The sequence below is a fragment of the Osmia lignaria genome, chromosome 13, assembly GCF_051020975.1.
Source record: "Osmia lignaria lignaria isolate PbOS001 chromosome 13, iyOsmLign1, whole genome shotgun sequence".
NCBI lineage: Eukaryota > Metazoa > Arthropoda > Insecta > Hymenoptera > Megachilidae > Osmia > Osmia lignaria.
Genome location: NC_135044.1, coordinates 5,281,210 through 5,300,926, shown reverse-complemented (window position 1 = coordinate 5,300,926; position 19,717 = coordinate 5,281,210). Strand labels below are relative to the sequence as shown.

At 39.2% G+C, this 19,717-nt stretch overlaps 2 protein-coding genes across 7 annotated transcripts in view; both read right to left on the bottom strand.

Annotated features, from left to right (window-relative positions):
- Positions 1-7,850, bottom strand: part of NFAT (nuclear factor of activated T cells 3) — a 35,121-nt gene extending 27,271 nt beyond the window's left edge. For 2 of the 3 annotated variants that reach the window (XM_034319860.2, XM_034319862.2), the window contains exon 1: positions 7,580-7,850. In XM_034319860.2, coding sequence (XP_034175751.1) covers positions 7,580-7,652 — 73 coding nt within the window. In that variant the 5' untranslated portion in view covers positions 7,653-7,850. The remainder of the gene's footprint in view (positions 1-7,579) is intronic. The other variant, XM_034319857.2, reaches the window with a different exon arrangement.
- A 409-nt stretch (positions 7,851-8,259) lies between these two features.
- On the bottom strand, positions 8,260-18,705 carry stai (stathmin). 4 transcript variants are annotated; one of them, XM_034319866.2, is made up of 7 exons: positions 14,308-14,602; positions 13,422-13,511; positions 11,989-12,344; positions 11,758-11,898; positions 11,551-11,691; positions 11,125-11,280; positions 8,260-10,694 (listed from the first exon to the last, which is right to left on the bottom strand). In XM_034319866.2, exons 1-7 carry the CDS (start codon positions 14,381-14,383, stop codon positions 10,602-10,604), a joined length of 1,053 nt encoding a protein of 350 aa, XP_034175757.1. In that variant the 5' UTR covers positions 14,384-14,602; the 3' UTR covers positions 8,260-10,601. The 4 variants fall into 4 exon arrangements, with proteins under 4 accessions (XP_034175757.1, XP_034175755.1, XP_076547837.1 ...); XM_034319864.2 differs by lacking the exon at positions 11,125-11,280 and having other exon boundaries at positions 14,308-14,590; XM_076691722.1 differs by lacking the exon at positions 8,260-10,694 and having other exon boundaries at positions 10,739-11,280; positions 14,308-14,603.
- Between the last annotated feature and the right edge of the window lie 1,012 nt (positions 18,706-19,717).

Below are 19,717 nucleotides of genomic sequence, written 5' to 3'. Positions count from 1 at the left end.
CAAAAAAGATACCGAATCTGATTTCTTATTTAATTCCAGGTTAAAATTTTGATAATTGACTTAAAATAAGGATCGCAAATTCTAAAATAAATCGCTCTAGATTTCGTCTGGAGCGATTATCGCGTAGAATTTTCTTTCAATATTCGTTCCTAAGGGGTTAAAGTTGAGAACAATGATCCTGTTTGACCCGCAAGAATCCTTAAAAGTGCTTCCTGGTGTTATGTCAGATACTAAGTTAGATTTTATTTTAGATCCACATACGCAATACATGGATTCTATCGAACAAATACCATAAACAAGAATTCCACTTGTACCGTATTCCGTTCAAGTAAACCGCATTTCAAGATGGTTGATTTTCATTTGTTCTTACATGATTTAAAAAAGAAAAAAGGGATACACACGAAAACGACGAAGGAAACGATGAATAATTTTCCTCTCCTCTACTGTCATCGTAAATATTATCGTTACAGTAACCACGACGCAAAATATCTCTGAAAGTAATTGAAATATCAGTTGAAATAAATTTGATAGAAATTAGAACATCGAAAAATCTTGTTTCCGATATAAGAACGTATAAATAAATCGAGCGATGTCTCCGGTTGAAATTTCGAACAAGCGGCATGAGTCATCGAAGACAGAATCTTCACTTATCGCGAATCATTTTGCACAGTGTTTCGAACTTCAATTTAACGTTTATCAGACAGAGTAATCGTGTTGTTAATTAGCGTCAAAGGAGTGTGCCGGCATAAAACACGAATCGCTTGATTGAAAAATACGCTTGCTCGTTGAGGAGCGCCAGAAAACGCGAGCGTTTGTTAACGACTGCAATTGGCCTTATTAATGCGAGTCAAACACGATAACGAGGCTCTCTTTCTTTCTTTCTCTTTTTAAACGCTCGTACCCGAACGAAAATGTCTTACGAACGACACGATCTCGCTGTGAAATCAGAAAAATTTCTACCGATTTCAATCGAATCGTATATTCAACCCTCTTCCATCAAATTATTCGTGTTGGCTCCGGTTCAATCGCTCTGCCAAAACGGCAATTTACCTCAGACAGAATGGCACCGATATTTGGAGAAAATTGGAGACAAAAGAAATAAAATTGCCGGTTCATGTGCAATTGCAATTCTATGCGATATCGCGTGTAAACGTTGAATATCCGATCACGCGATATCGCGTACCGCATCATCGACGTTTAAACATTGCGGCACACAACCACCTACCCTACCGATGCTAATGTTCAGCCTCGAAGTTTCAACTTTTTTGAAAGAAATGTGTCCATCGCGAGCAGCGTCCAACGGTTCAGGACAACAAGGTCCATCTCCGAGAAGCCAAAGGCGGAAGTTGATTTTTCGACGAAAGATCGAGCCACAACGAGTCGTTCGCCGGTCGAATAACACTCTCTACCCGAGGACATTATGATATTTCATATTTTCTCTTTGCTCGAAGTATGAATTCCAAGAAGGTAGAAGCAGCAAGGTCGATTAAAACGCGTTGTACGAATACGAAAGAGGGACACGAAGGGTGAGTTGGTCTCTGGCGAACGACGCCAACATAAACTGGTTTTCCTCGTAACTCCGGATTCTTCTTTCTCGAAGAGGATTCACTGCGTCGTATTACGCGATCTCATGTACATACGAGAAAAACGTACTCTTCCGATGTCCCAACAATTAGCAGATTGCTACACGGGACCAACCGCGCAAGGTAACTTGGCATTTCGTTTTGGTACCACCCATCAGGGAGTTCGTTTTCTTTCTCTTGTCTCGAGGAAACGTGTTGGATCTTTTCGAATTTTCGATTGCTTCCTTCTGACGGATGTTTTATTCTTAATTTTGCAACGAAGGATCCTCATATTTGCAACATTCCATCAAGTCCACGTGTACGAAATCGTTAATACTCGACTAGTATATCGAACGCGAATCGACTCGGCTAAATTAAAAGTTACCTAATTACTAAATTACTTACGATTCTTCGACAAACGCGCATTAATCGAACGATGATTGCATTTACATCAATATCTTAATAGATTGCACAACCGTAATGAACGAAAGATAACGCTGAGAACGTTATAAACAACTAAGTTCTTGGTCATTAAGGAATATAAATTCAGAGAAACGAAGTGTGCGTATAAAAACATGAATGAATAGTAAGTACAATGAAAGAAACGCGATGCGAAATCAATATCGATTGCTTAGGAATAAACAAAAAAAAGGTAATAAATTGCCAATGAGTAAGAATAAAAAATATTATAAAAAATAAAGATCGCTTTTCAAAAGGTATTCAATCATAATAATTTGCGTACCTCTATCGTTCCATTTTTTTCCTCTTACATATTCCGTCATCTTCCTGCATAAATTTCGCATGAATGATTGTAACCATAACAAATATCGACGTCATATACGCTCAGTCACTCGCGATTCGAGCAAAATACGCTCGATTATCCTGCGGTCGGGTAAAAATATGCATCACGAGCGCATAATTGCACCGTTGGTGAACGGAAATGCGGCGGCCGGGTGTCTGTAAACAATCGCAAAAACCATACCGCCTCGAAAACGCGAATGACGCAAATCAACCCCCCCGCAATACGCTCGCGATGACTTCACACGTACACCGCGGCTCATTCGATATTCCATTCAGCTGATTACGTTCGATGCGCTGTGTATGATTCGAGGGAATTGCAACAAAATTTCCCGCCAATTCTATCGAGACGTCAATTGATTGAGAATTTGCAATTAAGAGGCTGATATTTCATCGACGCTCTAAATTGTAAAAAAATAATTGACGCGTTGCGTTTCCCAAGCGATCGCAAATATTTGTCAAAAATGAATAAGTCATTATTTAATCGAGCCAACGATCGACGCATAACACTCTAAGCAATTGCAAAAATGCTGATTCGCAATTAGTATCAAGTTATCCGAGCAATCGCGAAACTTTCACTTGAATTCGCAATTAATCAGATAAATATCGAATTTTATATGAAAACAAAAAAATGAACTGGTAAATCTGGACAAACAATAAACGGGTACTGCTTAAATTGGAGGGAAAAACGTTTTTAAGATCCAAGGAAGAAAATAAAGGAAATACGAGCTCAAGGTGCATCGAAAGTTGCGGTGCATCAACAACTCCAATACTGATAATGTAACGATGATAACACTGGTTACATAATTCACCGCAATGTTTGCAATTCAAGCGAAGGAAAATCGCGTTTTAAACAGACGTACAATTCAATATGTTCTACAAATTAATAAGCAACACACACACAACACACATTTCCTTGCTCAATAACGTTGCCTTTTTTTTTTTTTAATCAACCGATTAACATGAAAAGTTTTCTAATAAGGTTTTATCGAAATTCATATCTAGATCCTGAAGTAAATAATCGCGCAAATACTTACGTAATTTAAGTTGGGGTTAATTAATCAACATGGTTTCCCTGCCAAGTTTCACCCCTCGCGATAAACCATGACAAGGGCGATAGAATCTAAAGAGACGGTAGTGCCGGGCGCCGCGGCGCCAGTCGTCCCTCTGTGGTCAGACAGAAATTGTAGGCCAAATGAAATGCAACGAACGATCGGATAAAATGAATTAAAAAGTAGAGAACAGAACGGCCTTGCTTAACACGTTCTTCTAAATGGTTTTTGGAATAGAAATATATCTTTCAAATATTACGAATTATTCTTTTTATTTAATTACCATGGCTGCCGTTACGGCCAAAATGAGAATTGCAAGTAAAATGATAGCGATGCAAATGATTCGATGAGACTGAATGTAAAAACAGCCAAATATCCAGTGAGGAATGACGCGAAACAAGTTGGTTCGAGTGAATCGAAGCGAGTGGGAAAGGCTGCATCGCTCGAGAAGGTGGCACCACCATAAATTGTTAAGATCAGTGTAGATTGACGGTGATTGAGACTACATTACAAAGACCTTGAGTCGCTTAACACCCGTCGCGTTGGATTCATCGACCGTTATTTCTTCGAGAAATCTTTCGACTGTGAACCGAAAACCACCGTGAGGATGAGGAAGACAAGGAGGAAGAACGTACACGAAAAGGAGACGCGAAAGAATTCGGATGGACGGTCCTTGACAACTTTTAAGAATGATAATTTAGCCCGCGTATGCATTCGCATTTGAATACTCGGCAAAAATATGGAAATGTCGTGCCAATAAAGTAATTCGATAAAAACACCGAGCAGGAGAGGGAAGAACGAGAAATAAAATAAAAGAATCTTGAAACGATCACAGGATGGTTGCTATTAGCGATGGATATTTTGAAACAGGGTGTTATATCAAAATTCCAATATCAATAGTATCTCAATGCTCTTGTAATGGATCGATAAAACAATTATTATTCGAATGACTTCAGTGGTACTAAAACGCTCGTTTGGATTCTTTAGCGTAGACTTGTTTGTTGCCAACTTAACAAACTGTTCATCGAACCTTAAGACAATTTCAACCAGGAATTCGATTGATTATTTTCGATTATTTAACTACCCTTCAGTGTCCATTTGAACGATGTGTACATACACAAGTATTTACTCAATGTTCCTTTAGCATGGTTACTGGGACACCCTGCATAAACGTAACGACGAAAACGATCGATAGTTTTATCGGTCGAACATACCGTGAAATTCATAGAAGCACGAAACTAGTTTTCAACTTAATTTGCCCACTTTGTATACCGTTATCCGATTCGAGGATACCTGTGGAACCAGTAGAAGGGGAACATGGTTCGTTCCCCTGTACGAAATACACTTTAACGCTGAACAAAGTTTATATAACTTCGCGGAACGATATCACGGTATCGCTATCATTATCAGAACGTAGAGAAAAAAAAGAAACAGTATAATATAACTAAACCATGAAGTTGGTCAATGACCAAAATGATTTCAACGCAATCCGTCGTTCGCGTGCGAATTTATCTGGAAGTTAAGATATTTTCAAGGACAGTACAATCTGTGCGAAACGTTGCCTTAGATGCTGCATACGATCGTTATAGTAATTCGTTATCGAAGTGCAGAAATTTTACGACCTAACCAGATAATAACCCACACTTGGAAAAATAAATACACGCTGTTAAATCGTCGAAAAAGAAAAAAAAGATACTTGAGAAACGATTGGAGCCACGTGGCCTGTGAATCATATGCTAACAGACTCGAATGACAATTAGCGCTTTTTATCGTTCCATGTGAACGATCCTTATTGTTATATATTTAAATTAACGAGTATCGGTCATTTTTCGTTCTCGTGGCATCGGTCGATAATGAAGAGGCTGACAAAGAACGGTCGCGAATGATCTAGTTCCGATTTACACGGAATCTTGCAAAGCTTGTAAAATAATCAGAAATTTTGTATCGTTCTGAATTGTCGATTACTCGAGATTTCAATCGATTTTTCTTTTGTTCCGAAAAAATGATACGAAGAAATTATAGAGGCACGTTAACGGTATCAAACTTGTCGATTTCGTTGCTGTAAAAGTTGCACACCTTAAGTCCGATCGATCAAATCATGCAGACATATGGCACGGTAAAGAATGGAAAAGCGCAATACGAAGACAGAAATATCGCAAGGTATCGGACGCGAAATCAACTTGATGCGTTCCGCCGGGTTAAAAACATCGATCCGCGTCTTTATCGTCATGGCAACACGTGCACTTATACAATTATCGTTGTGTAAGGTAGTGGATGTATGTTTTCATACGGCACTGTGGCGGTATGCACACACATGCATATGGTACATACCTCTCGATTACGTACGATCATGTACGTACCTCTCCTCTATTTGTTATCTTACTCTATCTTCCTTGCTCTATTCTTATCACAGCATGCTAAGAATGCATTTTCACGGTTTCACTAACACGCTCCTTCCGTGTGACGTGTACGAAATACAGAACAAGAGTAACTTGTCGATGGCGAAGAAAGATTCAAAGAGAAAATAAAAAAAAAGATTCGTTAAACTAACTGATCACGACTCATTGAAATACTTTCAAGAGTGCCGTACAATTAATTCACGAAAACGAGATATCACGGGTCGATATCGATAAATCGTCAGAAACGATTAGAAACGATTAGTGGCGCCAAACGGACTATCGTTTGAAAATACCATCGTGCTGAACTGTAAATTGCATTCGAGAGTTGCCGACAACGTTATATGCATAATATTTTTGGCGAAAAAGTGAAAGCAACGCGTTGCTTATTTTTTATCGCATGCATAATAATATTGCGTCGAATTGAAGCGAATCGAGATGACGTTATTAATATTAGGAACGCAGTATGTAAATATCATGCGTGTCGTGCGTGGAATGTCTGTACGTGGATACTTGCGGAACATCTTACAGGTTACTGTTACGTGTCTTTATAATAGTAATTTCATGGCGCAATCATTCCAGAAAATTCATGTAAATTAAAGATGAAACAGTGGAATCTAGCCACTAAGATTTCTGTAAATATGTCTATCCACAGCTAAAAAAATATTATATAATTCGATTTGTTTTTTGTTCAATATGATTATTTGTAAAAACAAAATTAATTTGAATTAGAGCTAATCTAAGGCGACAGTAGCTACGCAGTAGTTAATGTGTAAAGGCCAACGTCTGACAAACTTTCTTTTAATGTGATAACGCTGTACGAAGGGATAGTGTTTTATCCGAGAGAACAGAAAATAACCATGGTTATAACTGATAACAACGGCATTTCATCGTCAACAAACAGTGCATGTCAAACGAAGGGACGAAGTTCAGATTCATTGATAATCGCGTGCACGTCTATATATGTGTATATATGTAGTCAGTATTACTCATACTCCGGCTTCACATGAATTTAAACGAAACAACTTATCGCATCCTATTAGTTAATTCATACAATAACGAATAATAGGAAACCCGACTGATAACTATAAAGTACCAGAAACAACCATGAATCATGTTTACTTATAATACACAGAAACGAAATGCATTTATACAACGAGCGCGTGAGGCGTCCATATTGAAAACAGCATAACCTCACTAGATGTTTCATAGCGCATTTTATCCTTGACAATAATGTATGAAATAGCAGTTATTCTTCTTTAATCACACAACCGTTTAATTTAATGCGTTATGGCGAACAATTATATCCGTTATCTTTACTTTATAAACTATAAGTGTAATTATTCTTCAAGCGTGCATGGATTTATGCATAACCTTGCTAGCTGATATCACAGCAATCGCACATTCTTCGATTAAGTTTTATAAACAAAAATACAAGAGAACGTTTTTACTCCAAAATATGTTTATCCCGACATTGCTCCAGTTTCGGAGTAGAATATACAAGACATTTGTATTGTAAAATTTGAAAAAAAAACCGTAATCAAATTCAGTGCACTTTTTGCTCGAAATTCTATTATACATTTATCTACTGAACGTATTTTATTAAGTTAAAAATCCGCGTAGTAAAGTTAATCTGTGCACGTTCAGCCATGTTGTGTTGGTACCATGGAAAACGATTAGAGGGACCGAGAAATGCAGCAGGGCTATCTCGTCGACTGGCAGGCGAACCATTTCGAAAATTTTCGTGTTGTATACCAATCTATTCACTTACCGGCTGTGGCTTTGGCGTTTTTCCCATGATGCCTCCGGTTCTTCTTCTCCGATAATCGGCCCTTCAGTAACATCGTATACACACTTTGTCACGATTTTTATCACTTGTCTTACACTGGCTACGCATTATTATTCACCCGCACGGCAGCCATTTGCCCTCTACCTACTCCGCTGTAAAGCCTACCTCGCTGTTTCGTTTAGCCTTTGGCTTTCGGCCATTCGACAGCCTATGACGTCACGTGGATTTTCGGTGACGTATCTATACCTTCCTACTATTTTTAAATTTAACTATCAAATGTTGAAACTATAAGTGTATTTTAAACGATATCAATTACATACAACACTTCTTAAAGTGACCTTCAACATTAAAGATGATTAATGATCATATGGTACATTGATAACCTTCTTTTATATACATTTAAATATCTCATTAATGCTCGGGGTTCTTGGATCTATAATAACTGAAGAGGCACTGAGACACTCTCCATACAATCTGTTTTACCGACATTCGGTTACACTTCCACCACGAATCATTCGAATCGATTCTAATCGCAGCGGTAAATCCGCGTAATTTGAAAATTCAAAAGAATTTAATTGTAGTAATTTGAAAATTGAAAATCTATCTAAATTTAAAGTACCAGGTATGACAAAGTTAGGAATCAAAGAAAATGATCAGAAATGCGTGTAGGTATGGCCTTTTACTTCACACAATCAGGTTCTCTTTCGAACATACATTATCCGAACTAAAAAATGAAAAAATATCGAAGGCAACCAATATATATGTATATGTATCAATAAGAAACTGGTTTCTCGCGACTGTTTCGATCGAATAGAAATTTATTTTGCTATAATTATCCAGCAAATTGATTTCCTTCTGTCGCTCCACCGTAAAGACAATTACCAAAGCTCACAAAGAAACCATACGTACAATTACAGTAACCACCATATCATATTTATATATATATACCATCGCGTAGAAATTTATATATTTATATATCAACGTAAGTCGAAAAGGACAATCATATAACATACATACGTCGGGCATCTATATAATAATTATACGAAATACATTTTGCAAAAAGATCACAACAATTATGCAAAAATAGACGTTACTCGCCGCTTGTTGAAACCACAAGAAAAACGAAACCATCCTAATCATTTTTCTCTCGACGTTGCAACACGTGGCGAATGTACCGCAACACTGGGCAATGTAAGTTACAGTTGTATATTCGTCGATGTAAGAACGTTCAAATGCTTTTTATCTTTCAATCTCCCTTTTCTTTTTAATTACTTAATTTCTTTTTTTTTCTCGCGTTCCAGCACTTCTGCGAAATAGCCCTTTGTAAAAATTTTCCGTGTAGTTTTCAATACCTAAGGTCGTAAGGTATGAGATGGTTGCAATATCACTGCGACGTGGTTTCTTTTTTTTTTATTATACCCCTTTATTTTATGACGATACCGTGACCAAAGCTAAAAAAGTTTCCTCTCGTTTTATTAGTACCCCCAATATACATATATAATATATACGAGTATCTAAGGCTGAGGAACCATTAGCTGCCTATTTTATTACGAGTAGGAAAGTTTAATGGAAACTTTAACCCCAGTAGAGTGTGTATCGTTACTTTTCAGATAGTTTCAGCGATGGTATACAAGATGCCCACCCGTAGCCGAACACCCTGTATAATACGAACAAAATATCAAGGCCCTCCAGCCACGGTATCCGTACGAGCGTAGAGGAATCAAATGTCTCTCTCTCTCCTTTCTTTCTCTCTCACACTCTCACTTAAACACTACACATTTTGACAAATAATTAAGTCATCACAGAAGCATCATATTATCATATTCAATTAGACTACATATTTTTGTGAATTGTTCTTGTTCAGTTAGCGCAGTAATATTACAATGATCGAGTACAAAATGGTTTTTAAAGTTTCTCAAGCCTAGTATAAAGCACTATTAATATATATATATATTTTTTATAAGTGTGCTTACATGTCGGCACATACCATACACATAAGATCATTATATATGGTATGTGTACACACATATATGGTCGCGATTACCACTTAAGATCTAATTGTAGCGGTAGTAAATTCTATCGTTACTCTATGAATGAAAGCAAACGGATTCGACGAATGGAACACCAAAAGCTATTAAAAAATAAATAAATAAAATTTAAATAAGAATTTTGTCAAATAAACTGGAACCTCTGTCTCCGATAATCGTTATGATCTTTTTCTCTTGATTTCAAAACTAATAATAATTGACTGAACAACAACACCATAGCTTTAAAGAAACATAATGAATGAAATATACTGAAAAACAAGCTTCATAAGAATAGTAAACTATCAATTACTCCGACATGTACAAACAATTACAAACACAGAATTTAATGCCATCTTTTAGAAGATCCACAATCGTGTAAGTGGTAGGCACATTGAAACAGAAGTGGGTATTTTACACGCCGTATCTTTAAAACAAAGGTTAGTACGTGTGTTCGTGTAACTTTAAAAAACAAACAGCTGTATATAAGTGTACGTGTGTAGTTAGATGAAGGCAGTGATTTTGCATAAGTTACAAAGTGAAAGGATAACGAAACAAAAAAAAAAAAAAATGGAACGATTGATTCTTCGTTATATAAATTCGTTTTTCTTTGAATTATTTCGATTATTTTATCTAGTTGAATATTTAGTTCCCCTCCCGTCCACTGTTATAAAACAAAATCGTTAAGATTGTAAATCCCTTTCAGCTACTATAAATCGCTTGCAATAAGTTCCTTTAATTTTCTTCCAGCGAACGAAAATGGCACAAAGCGTAATCGGAGCCTGTTAAAAGCACACAGCGAGTGCGGCTCCTTAGTTTATTCCGAAGTTGAAACACGTAAACTTTTGATGGCCTATATTCAGCGAGTGACTCTCTGCAAGCTTGTAGTCGAATCCCGCTCTCCTCTTTCCTCGATTTTGTAACGGTGAAAAAGGTATTTCGAACGAGGATCGCGATAATGAAATGATTTCTCATTATGTTTACCCAGAGCTGGCGGTCTCCTTTTCAGCCGGCAGGCCACACTGCTCCGACAGAGCTGCTTTGTTCTGTCTTACCTTCTCCGCGCGCCTCTCCTTTAGGACAAGAAACAAAGAAAACGGCACATTAAACTTCCTCTGAAATTGACGAAGGTGAAACTATTCTAATAGAAAAGTTTCAGGGTACATATCCATGCTAACTGATACTAAGCTAACATATGTATTAAGGAGATACGTAGCTGCTCGTAAATGCGAGGTCATGCTGTAAAAATAAATAATAAAGAAAATAAGTACAGAAATTATGGGAATGTTTTCTGCAACATAACGTGACCGAAGCGAAACTGAGTAAAATTTTCTAACGACAATCCTAGCCTACTGTCATTAAGGAACTTCTATTCGAAGAACTAATTCAGCGAAACGGAGATAGAAACAAAGCCATTTTCATGATGGTTGAGAGAGGGGGGTGAGGGTGGTAAGGGTGGTGACAATAAGAATATTGAATCAACAGAAAGAGAGCGAAAATTACATGCTGGCGAATAGCCTGCACACGACGTTGAATCTCTCGCTGTCGGTTCTGCTCCGCAGTAGAAACCCTCTTGTCAAATTCGAACTTTTTCATCAGAAGTTCTCTCGTGGCGCACTCATCCGCCATCTGACGCACTTTTGCTATCTTCACGGTGTTCTAAACGACCATTTCAAATTCCCGTGTCGGGTAAAATTGTCGATAGTGGGTGTCTGAGAAAGGATTTTCACTAAGAGATTTCACCAAGTTTGGAAAACGCATTCGCTTCGCATTTCAACGCGTTTTCGAAACTTGACTAATAAAACCAGCTGTGTTACAACTACTGAAGCGAGAAATCCTTCCTGATACTTGGCCAAAACAATCCAAATAGAAAACCCATAAACTAATATACCAAAGTCTATGGTAATCGAATAATACCGCCTGACTTACATAATTGCGTAGCTTCTCCTTTTGTTCACGCTCGATGTTCTCGCGACGTTCACGAGCCTGATCCAACTTGCCTTGTATCTTGGATTCAAGTGATTGCACGCGTTCGGACATTCCTTGGCGTACACGAGCCACTTGCTCTTCCTACAAATGGAAACAATATTTATCCAACAATCCTTTCGAAGAATGTATAGAATTCGAGTTACTAACGTGCGCCTTAAGACGATCCAACATCCTCTTGATATTTTCATCGCGTTGAGCAGCAGCGGTCTTCAGTTTCTCCTCAACAGCGCAGCGGACCTCCTCGGTCTGTTGTTCGAGGCTCAAACGAGTCTTCTCGACGCTTTCTAACTGTAATCGAAAGCACAGGACAAGGTTTGCAATGAATCAATATTGATTTGCTACAAGTATAGACGGATAGAAAGGTGTTCCTCAACTAACATGTTCCTTCAGTTTGTTCTTCACCTCCGCGATGTGGGCTTCTCGTTTCTCTTCCGTGTTGTTCATCTTAGCGTCCAGAGACTTGCTGGTTGCGGCGATGAAAGCTGCGCTAAGTTCATCCTTCTTGCGAGCGACCTCCTCGATTTTGCAAAGTTTCGCGGAGAAAGCGGCGAGCTTGTGAGCTTCCAAGGAAAGTCTTCTCTCCTCCGCTGCTCGAAGCTTGTCCTCGATAGCGACTTGTTGAGTCGGGCTTGCTTGTGGCGGAGACGGGGCTCTTTTCGGTACCGTTGGTTCTGCCAAAATTACCTCGTAGCACAATCCACCCTTAGACTTTTCTTGGCATCGAATTTCGGTCGCTACAAAAGTAATTCAAACATAAAATTAATAAAAAACAAACGAACGCCAAATATCAGTTTTCTCTTTACCCAAAATCTAACAAAATTAAAAAAGAAAAAAAAAACAAAATTCGAACGATGAATTTCCATCGAAGTCTGCGGAATGAATTAATCATGATTGCCACTCGTAATGCATCCGAAATCTGCATATACGCGTAACGACCGTACACCAGTCAACGCTCGGAGGATTCATTCATTATTACTCGCCTCCCTCTCCGCATCGAGCGGGTTGTGGAGTCGCAATTAAAAAACATTCACAAGTCTGGCGCAGCGTCGAGACGCAATCCACTTTGCAGGATGATCTCTCTCTCTCTCGATCCACATCCAGCTCCGTTCCTCGCGGGACACGAGGCAGTTACGGAAGTATGACTCAGAGAGACGCGAGAAGGAAGGATCGATCAGCCCACGGGACGATTGTCTCTAGGCGCCGCGACGTCTAGCGTCGGCACACGCACCTTTCACAGCGACCACCCCGGCGCGTACAGCATGCCGTACAGAGAACGGTTCTTCGACGCTCGTCGATTTATAATTCACCGGCGACATATTGGCGACCGCTCGTGTTCGTCCGTCTCGGGTTCAATGCACTTTCCTGCGGCTACCAGGAATATCGATCGAAAGGTCACCCGATTTCCCATGCAAAATTTTTGTCGACTTGGATCCGTTAACCAGGAGCGACGAGTCAACTCGTTACTGGAAAGTACTTCTTTATAGATCGTCGAATACTATGAAGGCTACACCGTGAATAATTATTTAACAATTTTAAGTCATGTTAATATTGTATATCTACTTTGGAATTTTTTATCGCTACAAATTATTGAATTTCGCAGTCACGACGAGTTAACTTATCGAATATAGCAACTTTTTAACGGCACGCACGGGGTGTACTTTTGATAAATGAACCGCCGGTTAACAGGTTGAATAACTCTCGAGAGGGTGGTAAATTGAGCTGAGCGTTGAGAGAATGATTAAAACAGATTCGACGAGAGTGTCGTTAATTAATGAAATGAAAAGATACGAAAAGGTGTTAAGTATACTCACTGATGAACTTTACTTTCTTCGGCTGCTTAGTCCGCGGCTTTCCTTTGCCGCTCGGCTTCTTGAAGGGCGCATTGCCCCTCTTGCCTCCCGCTTCGAAAATTGAGAATCAATGAGAGTGCCGTATCACCCCCGTGGGGACCAGGGAAACGGGGATCGTTGCGCTTTAATTATCGGGAAATCGATGCAACCGTCTCCTCGGTATCGGTCGACAAAACCGGGAGGTGGCCATCTTGGGCCGCACCCCGATCGTTTTGCCAAGGCTCTCCCATGGAGCACGTGCGTAACAACTACTCAGCAGGTGAAGCAGACAGAATCGATTCAACTTCAATTTCAAGGAAGTGAGTCTTAGATAGGATACGTAATTTTCAACCGGTAAAACAAACTTACCGGTTGCAATAAGTTCCTGCAATTCGAAAGGGGATCGCATGCATGTGTGCACCGGTGCACCATGAGTACCGATTGCTAGAGGGTAGGGAGATTGATCGAACTGCAGGTGTCTAGGATAATACGATAGCAGCGTGATATCGATCACTGTGTTGGCTGCGGTAAAAATACGACCATCAAGTTCAAAAATATATACGATTTAAAGAAAATCCTTGATAACGATGAAAACAAAGAAATGAATATGTAAAGTTTGACAGATCGAAATCTTTCGAATGAGGCATAATCGAAGAACGATTAGTAAAAAAATAAAACAAACGATTGTGCTGGAAAGTGAAGATAAGGGTGAGAATAGATTGAAACACCGATTGCAAGAGACATTCCATCATTCGACTCCTCCCTTTCTAATTGTGCATAGTTTCTGTTCTACAGGAATACGGTTGCATCTCTAGTCCCAAAAAGAAGTAGTGAGAGAGAAATAGAGAGCAGAAGATAAAAGACTCACCTACGATGTCCAAAGGTGCCTTGCAGCTATGACAAAAGCACTGCAGCACTGAGTCGCGCACGAGACCGATCAGCATGTTTCTATCTTACCGTATAGACCGTGCTTGCGTTAATCAGGAGGAATCCGTGTTTAACGAAACAAAGATAACGTGGACGGGTTACGTGTACGAAAGCGCGACTGGGAGAAAGGAAAGAAGGGAACGTAGAAGAGTCGGCGAGAAGACACGTCCGACGAGCGAAGAAGAGGGCCGGAAGTGGCTGAACTCGTATCTGGGGCGGTGGCTGGAGGGCGACTGATCCGCACAGTGCGCCACGACGCCCGGCGTCGCTCAATATCCACCCACCGGCACCTATGCGCCCCTAACCACGGCAAACCACCCCCTGCAACCGCTACCAGCCTACCCGACGACAAGCCACCCTTCCACCTCTGCTGCTAACCTCCAACCTCCAACCTCCACCTCGAGCAGGCTTAACATGCCTATATCGTGGACCCGGCTGCCGGTCGCTAGGCACGTGTGGAAGCCTATGTTGGAGGCGTAAAATACCATCTGTCCAACCCCAACCACTTCCACTCTTATACCGAGACTTCCAAGACACCTAGCCAACTCCTTTGATCAATGGAACCGTATCTTCTTATCACGATCTTCGCGAATTTTCATTTTTTTATCTGCTGGCCAATTTAATATTGCTTGCCTTTCTCTTCCTTATCTTCCGAAGCGGTTAGGAGCAATATGGCAGAGGTCTAAAAGGAAAAATCAAAGTCTTCCTTCAAAATGGAAAATAGTTATTGGTTCGAAGATGAAAAGAATTTATTCGCGGATAGACTAATATTCATTCGTACCGGTGTAACTGGACTTTTATCAGGTAGGTTGTTTATAGAAAATTGAAGCCCAACGTGTATCGCAGGTAGGAGTATCATCGAACCTTAAGCCTTAGAATACCCAATCGATGGATTTCTTTTCGAACCTTTCATTATGCATACTGTAATAGAGTTTAGGGGAATCCGAAATAGCTCCACGGATACTTTTTCCTTGGTTTATCGATTTTACCGTTCACGAAGATTTTACATAACCGGTGCCCTAATTCGCGACCTACGTTATAAATTTCACCGTGTCGTCTAGGTCCTGCACTTGCTTGATTGCGACGCCGACGAGTTAGCAATATGCGCCCTCGAAGCAGCGGGAGTGCTGAGAAATCATGCTTCAATTGTTCCAGTATCTGTGTTAAGTATACTTGAATTTCCTTCGAAGTTACGTCGAACTTTAAGGGCATGGACAAGAGGCTATTCCATTGTCTAAGATCTTCTTTATTGTATCCAAAAAAATGCAGTCTCACTGGAATGAATCTGACTTGAGAGCGAGTTGGTCGCTTTCTCGATCCCCGAGAAACAATTCGCGAAGTTTATTTCTGTTGCGAAAGCGTGCTTCTCGTGGACACACCCTTTGTCCTTAAATCCGACTGACCGTGCGATCCATTCGTTTCCTCTTCCGTTATATTGTTTCGATAATCCGTGTTTCTCGAGTGGAATCGATATAAAGGAATACGACGCAACAATGTGACGAAGGGAAATCGGAGCTTTGGAAAATATAGGCCGTCGTTCCGTAAAGTTTGCCATTTGACGAGGACGATCGAACAATCGTAATGTACCTGTGACGCATTACGGTCGAAGGATACACAACCGTAAAGTGAATGAATCTTCCACACGTGGATCGATATTGTGGAATATTTTCAGAACTCCGAACCGGGGGAACAGGCGACGTTTAATAATGCAGTCGCCCCCTTTTTCCGCTAGTCACGAACCAGGGAATGTTGCGCAGAAATCGGAATGATGGAAAGCAACCGCATCGACGATAGGTTTTTATAACCTTCGACTAATCTCTCCTTACATTCGTTAAATTTATTACGAGCATTGAAAGCATGCATTTCCTGAGTTGAATATCTTCGAATCGCACCCGGCGCATCCTGTGCGAATACTCTCGGAGCGTGTTCGTTCGAATGAAAAAATGAATTCGCGGAATTTTGATTTCGCGTAACGTTTAATGAGCTTCGCTCGCTCGTTACATCTAATTGGATCTAAAGAAGCGTTAACAAAAATGCGAGGAAAAGAAAAGAAAGATGTAGCCGTCCAACCGAGAAAAATGCATCGACGTGTCTTTTTTTTTTTATCGCCGTACATACCCTTTAAGGCAAGAAGAAATTTAACGAGTTTCACCCGGGGAAATGCTTATGGACATTTCACTGGATATATCTCGCTGGCTGCCATGCAATTGGATTAACCTACGCACTTCAATGTCACTGTGTGCTTTTGTACGCTGTTTAAAGTCAACCGAGAGAGTTCAGCGAGCCGGTCTTGCACACGTGTGCAACAGCAGCCTGAATCTCGACACCAGAAGTGGTCTGCGCAGAAAAAGAGCTGCGAGGTGTTCAACGTATACGAAATAACGACGCACCTGGTGTGTCGTATTTTTTAAATCTACAAAATTTAAAATTAGTTCAAAGTTTATGACAAAAGTGAATAATCTATGTTAGAAGATCTAACTGTTGAGGTACGTCTTATAATTGAAGGCGGTTGCTGGAATGGATCAAGTCGCGTGCCAATGTTGAAATTGTGAAACGACGTTATTTATCAATAGACGACACTTATACGAAAGTTATACTGCGATACAGTCTAGTAATAGGAGATCAATACGATCGTTCTACACGCAATTATTCGTGTTGTGAAATTGGCTGGAATCGTAGTTCTCATTCGACGCATTACGGATCCATTTATTTTTATAAATGGAATAAAAATCGAAGATATAATATTTTTTTCCTTGTCGAAAACAAAAAGATTTGTTAATCTGCAAGAGAAAATAATTAATTTTATTGGAATGGTCGTGGCGGTTGAGAACCACTGGAAAGCGTTCGAGCACTGCTGTTGAGTCGAGCCGCAGTTGCCACGGCGAAGTGCAGGCTGCACTTCTCCGAGGACACCAATGGAGGGCTCTGACCTCTTCTCGGCAACTATCTACTTTCCGTTGCCTTAGGGTGTGTTCTTACTGCTACCTAAATTGCCTTCCTAATTAAGGATCCTTTGTCACGTTCGTTTCACCATCGAAACGCAAATATCACACCGTGTACAGTATTCGCGGATGAAATCCGTTCGTCTTAAAACGAGATTTCGGTACATAACTAGTGGCAAAACAATAATTCCGACGTTGTATATTGGACTTGGTCGTGTATACACGGATAAGATATTAATTGAACGGCATGATTATAATTTTAATACACCAATGATTCGTTTAGTTACAGGTGCTGATAAAGCAATTGATATTTTATAACTGAATATATAATAATGTATAGTAAATAAGCACGTGTAGCAGATTACATAAATTTGATAAATAGTATCGTTGAATAAACTCAAATAAATATCATACTTACATTCATTGCTGACGGGTGATTCTGTAGCAGTAGCCATTGCAGAGTTGCTGTAAAAGAATATATCTTGATTTTATGCGAAAATTAAAAAAACATCAATAATTTTTTTGCAAATGTATTGAATTATACGTATATTCGTCTTAATATCTATTTTATATTATCTAATTGCGAGGAATGAGGAAAGCTTTGTTTTTGAGAACAAAGAAGGTACACAAAGGAGCAACGCGCTATTTATATATTACGTCTAAATTTTTATATGCAAAGTTTTTCATTGAAAGTTCTATCATAATGTTAATATTTGGAGAAAACCTCATATCTCCTATATGTAAACAATATACACAAAGGATAGATTGTATTGCGCAGCTTACAGTTACGTAAAGGGAGCAAGACTGTATTTGAAATTCATTCGGTTATCTTGTGTACTTCAATAACGAACTGTCAAGTGAACCCAATCGAATCTACCATATATACGAGATGAAAGTAAATTTCCTTTTTGCGTTGTATAACAAAAGCCCCGAGAAACTTGTTTCAAACGCCCTCATGGGTAACCGAACTTGACGATTTACTTCTACGCATGATCGCATTCAAGAAAATGTACCGCAGTCACACGCTAAAAACGAATGCGGAAAATGTCGATTACTGTCATCGAACAAACACAACGAATACGAATCCTTTGTTCGATGATACTGTTTAATCGTTTATCAGATACGTAAACGCGAATAAAAATAAACGAACCGGCGTCTCTCTTTGTTCGAGTTCGTAGCGTCCCTTTGTTAATCCGCAAACGAGGCACAAATTTCAGACAAATGTTTTATTTACCTGCTCTCACGTTCGAAGGCAAAGAAGCAAATTACTGCACACTGAATATCGTAAATCCTGTGACAGGAACAACTAAGCACACACTGGACAATAATGCAAGGAGATCTGAACGGTCGCTGGACTCGCTGCTTGCTTTTATTACAACAAGTATCCCTGTGTATTCCAGCGGTTCCCACTGTTACCTATTCGGTTACACATACAACACGCACATAAGTTTCTTCCATGTGTTCGATGAATCGTGCGCTCTCATTGGTCGAGCTAAATGTTCGATCCAGCATGATTGGTTCGTTTGAATTCGAAGCGTTGCTGAATTATAACAGAACGTGTCATACGTATCTTTCGTTGTGCATTCCCGGTACCGTTTCCATTGTTCAAAAAGACTTGTAACTACAAACACATGGTTGTATAATGTAACTGTTGTTTCACTTCATTTGTCAAATTAATCCTTTACGTTTTGGCGTCAGAGTGCTTTTAACATTTGCACTCACTTAACATGGAAAAGTTAACAGATCCAAATGCAAAATGTTTCTTTTTTTACATATTTTATTGTTTATTGAACTAACTATATATTTTGTTTATAATTGTCGTGATCCATTTTGCACAATTTCTACAATCCAAATATAGTATTGGATAATAAATGCCCTATCATTTATATGTGTAATAGTGGATGCTTTGTTAAAATAGATATATATGTATATGTTTTTAACTACATACGGTTGCACCGTTTAAAAAAAAAAGATTCATTCTGGATGAATCATGTGTCTGCATCTCCAGTAACGTGCGTACCAACGTGTGGGAAGTTGTGACCGTTGTGCGACCATAAGAACATAAAAATCCGTTCCAAATATGGCCGAGTCGTTATAACTGGTTTCGATGCTTTTCCAAGACGCTATGTATTTGTTAAAATTTCAGCTAATCGTTCCTAGTTCCATTTTCACTAATCACTTTTCTATTTACTGTTATTATTCACTGAAGTAATCAAGATCATTGTAACAAAATATGCAATTATGTACTTTTTGTTATATTTTGATAAGTAAACAATAAAATATAATACTAGCCTCTGAAAACTGTTAAAATCAAACGAATTAATATGATATTTTTTAAATAAATTTGTACAAGTATTAATGGTTAAAGAAACAGACATTTTACTTATTATATATTTAATATTACTAATT

What these genes read in the sequence shown, in the direction of transcription:
- stai (XM_076691722.1), bottom strand. Translation starts at nt 14,383, where the DNA reads ATGCTGATCGGTCTCGTGCGCGACTCAGTGCTGCAGTGCTTTTGTCAT. An exon ending in GGCACCTTTGGACATCGTAG is followed by an intron (nt 13,512 to 14,307) that starts GTGAGTCTTTTA and finishes CAATTTTCGAAG; the next exon opens with CGGGAGGCAAGAGGGGCAAT. An exon ending in GAAGAAAGTAAAGTTCATCA is followed by an intron (nt 12,345 to 13,421) that starts GTGAGTATACTT and finishes TTACTTTTGTAG; the next exon opens with CGACCGAAATTCGATGCCAA.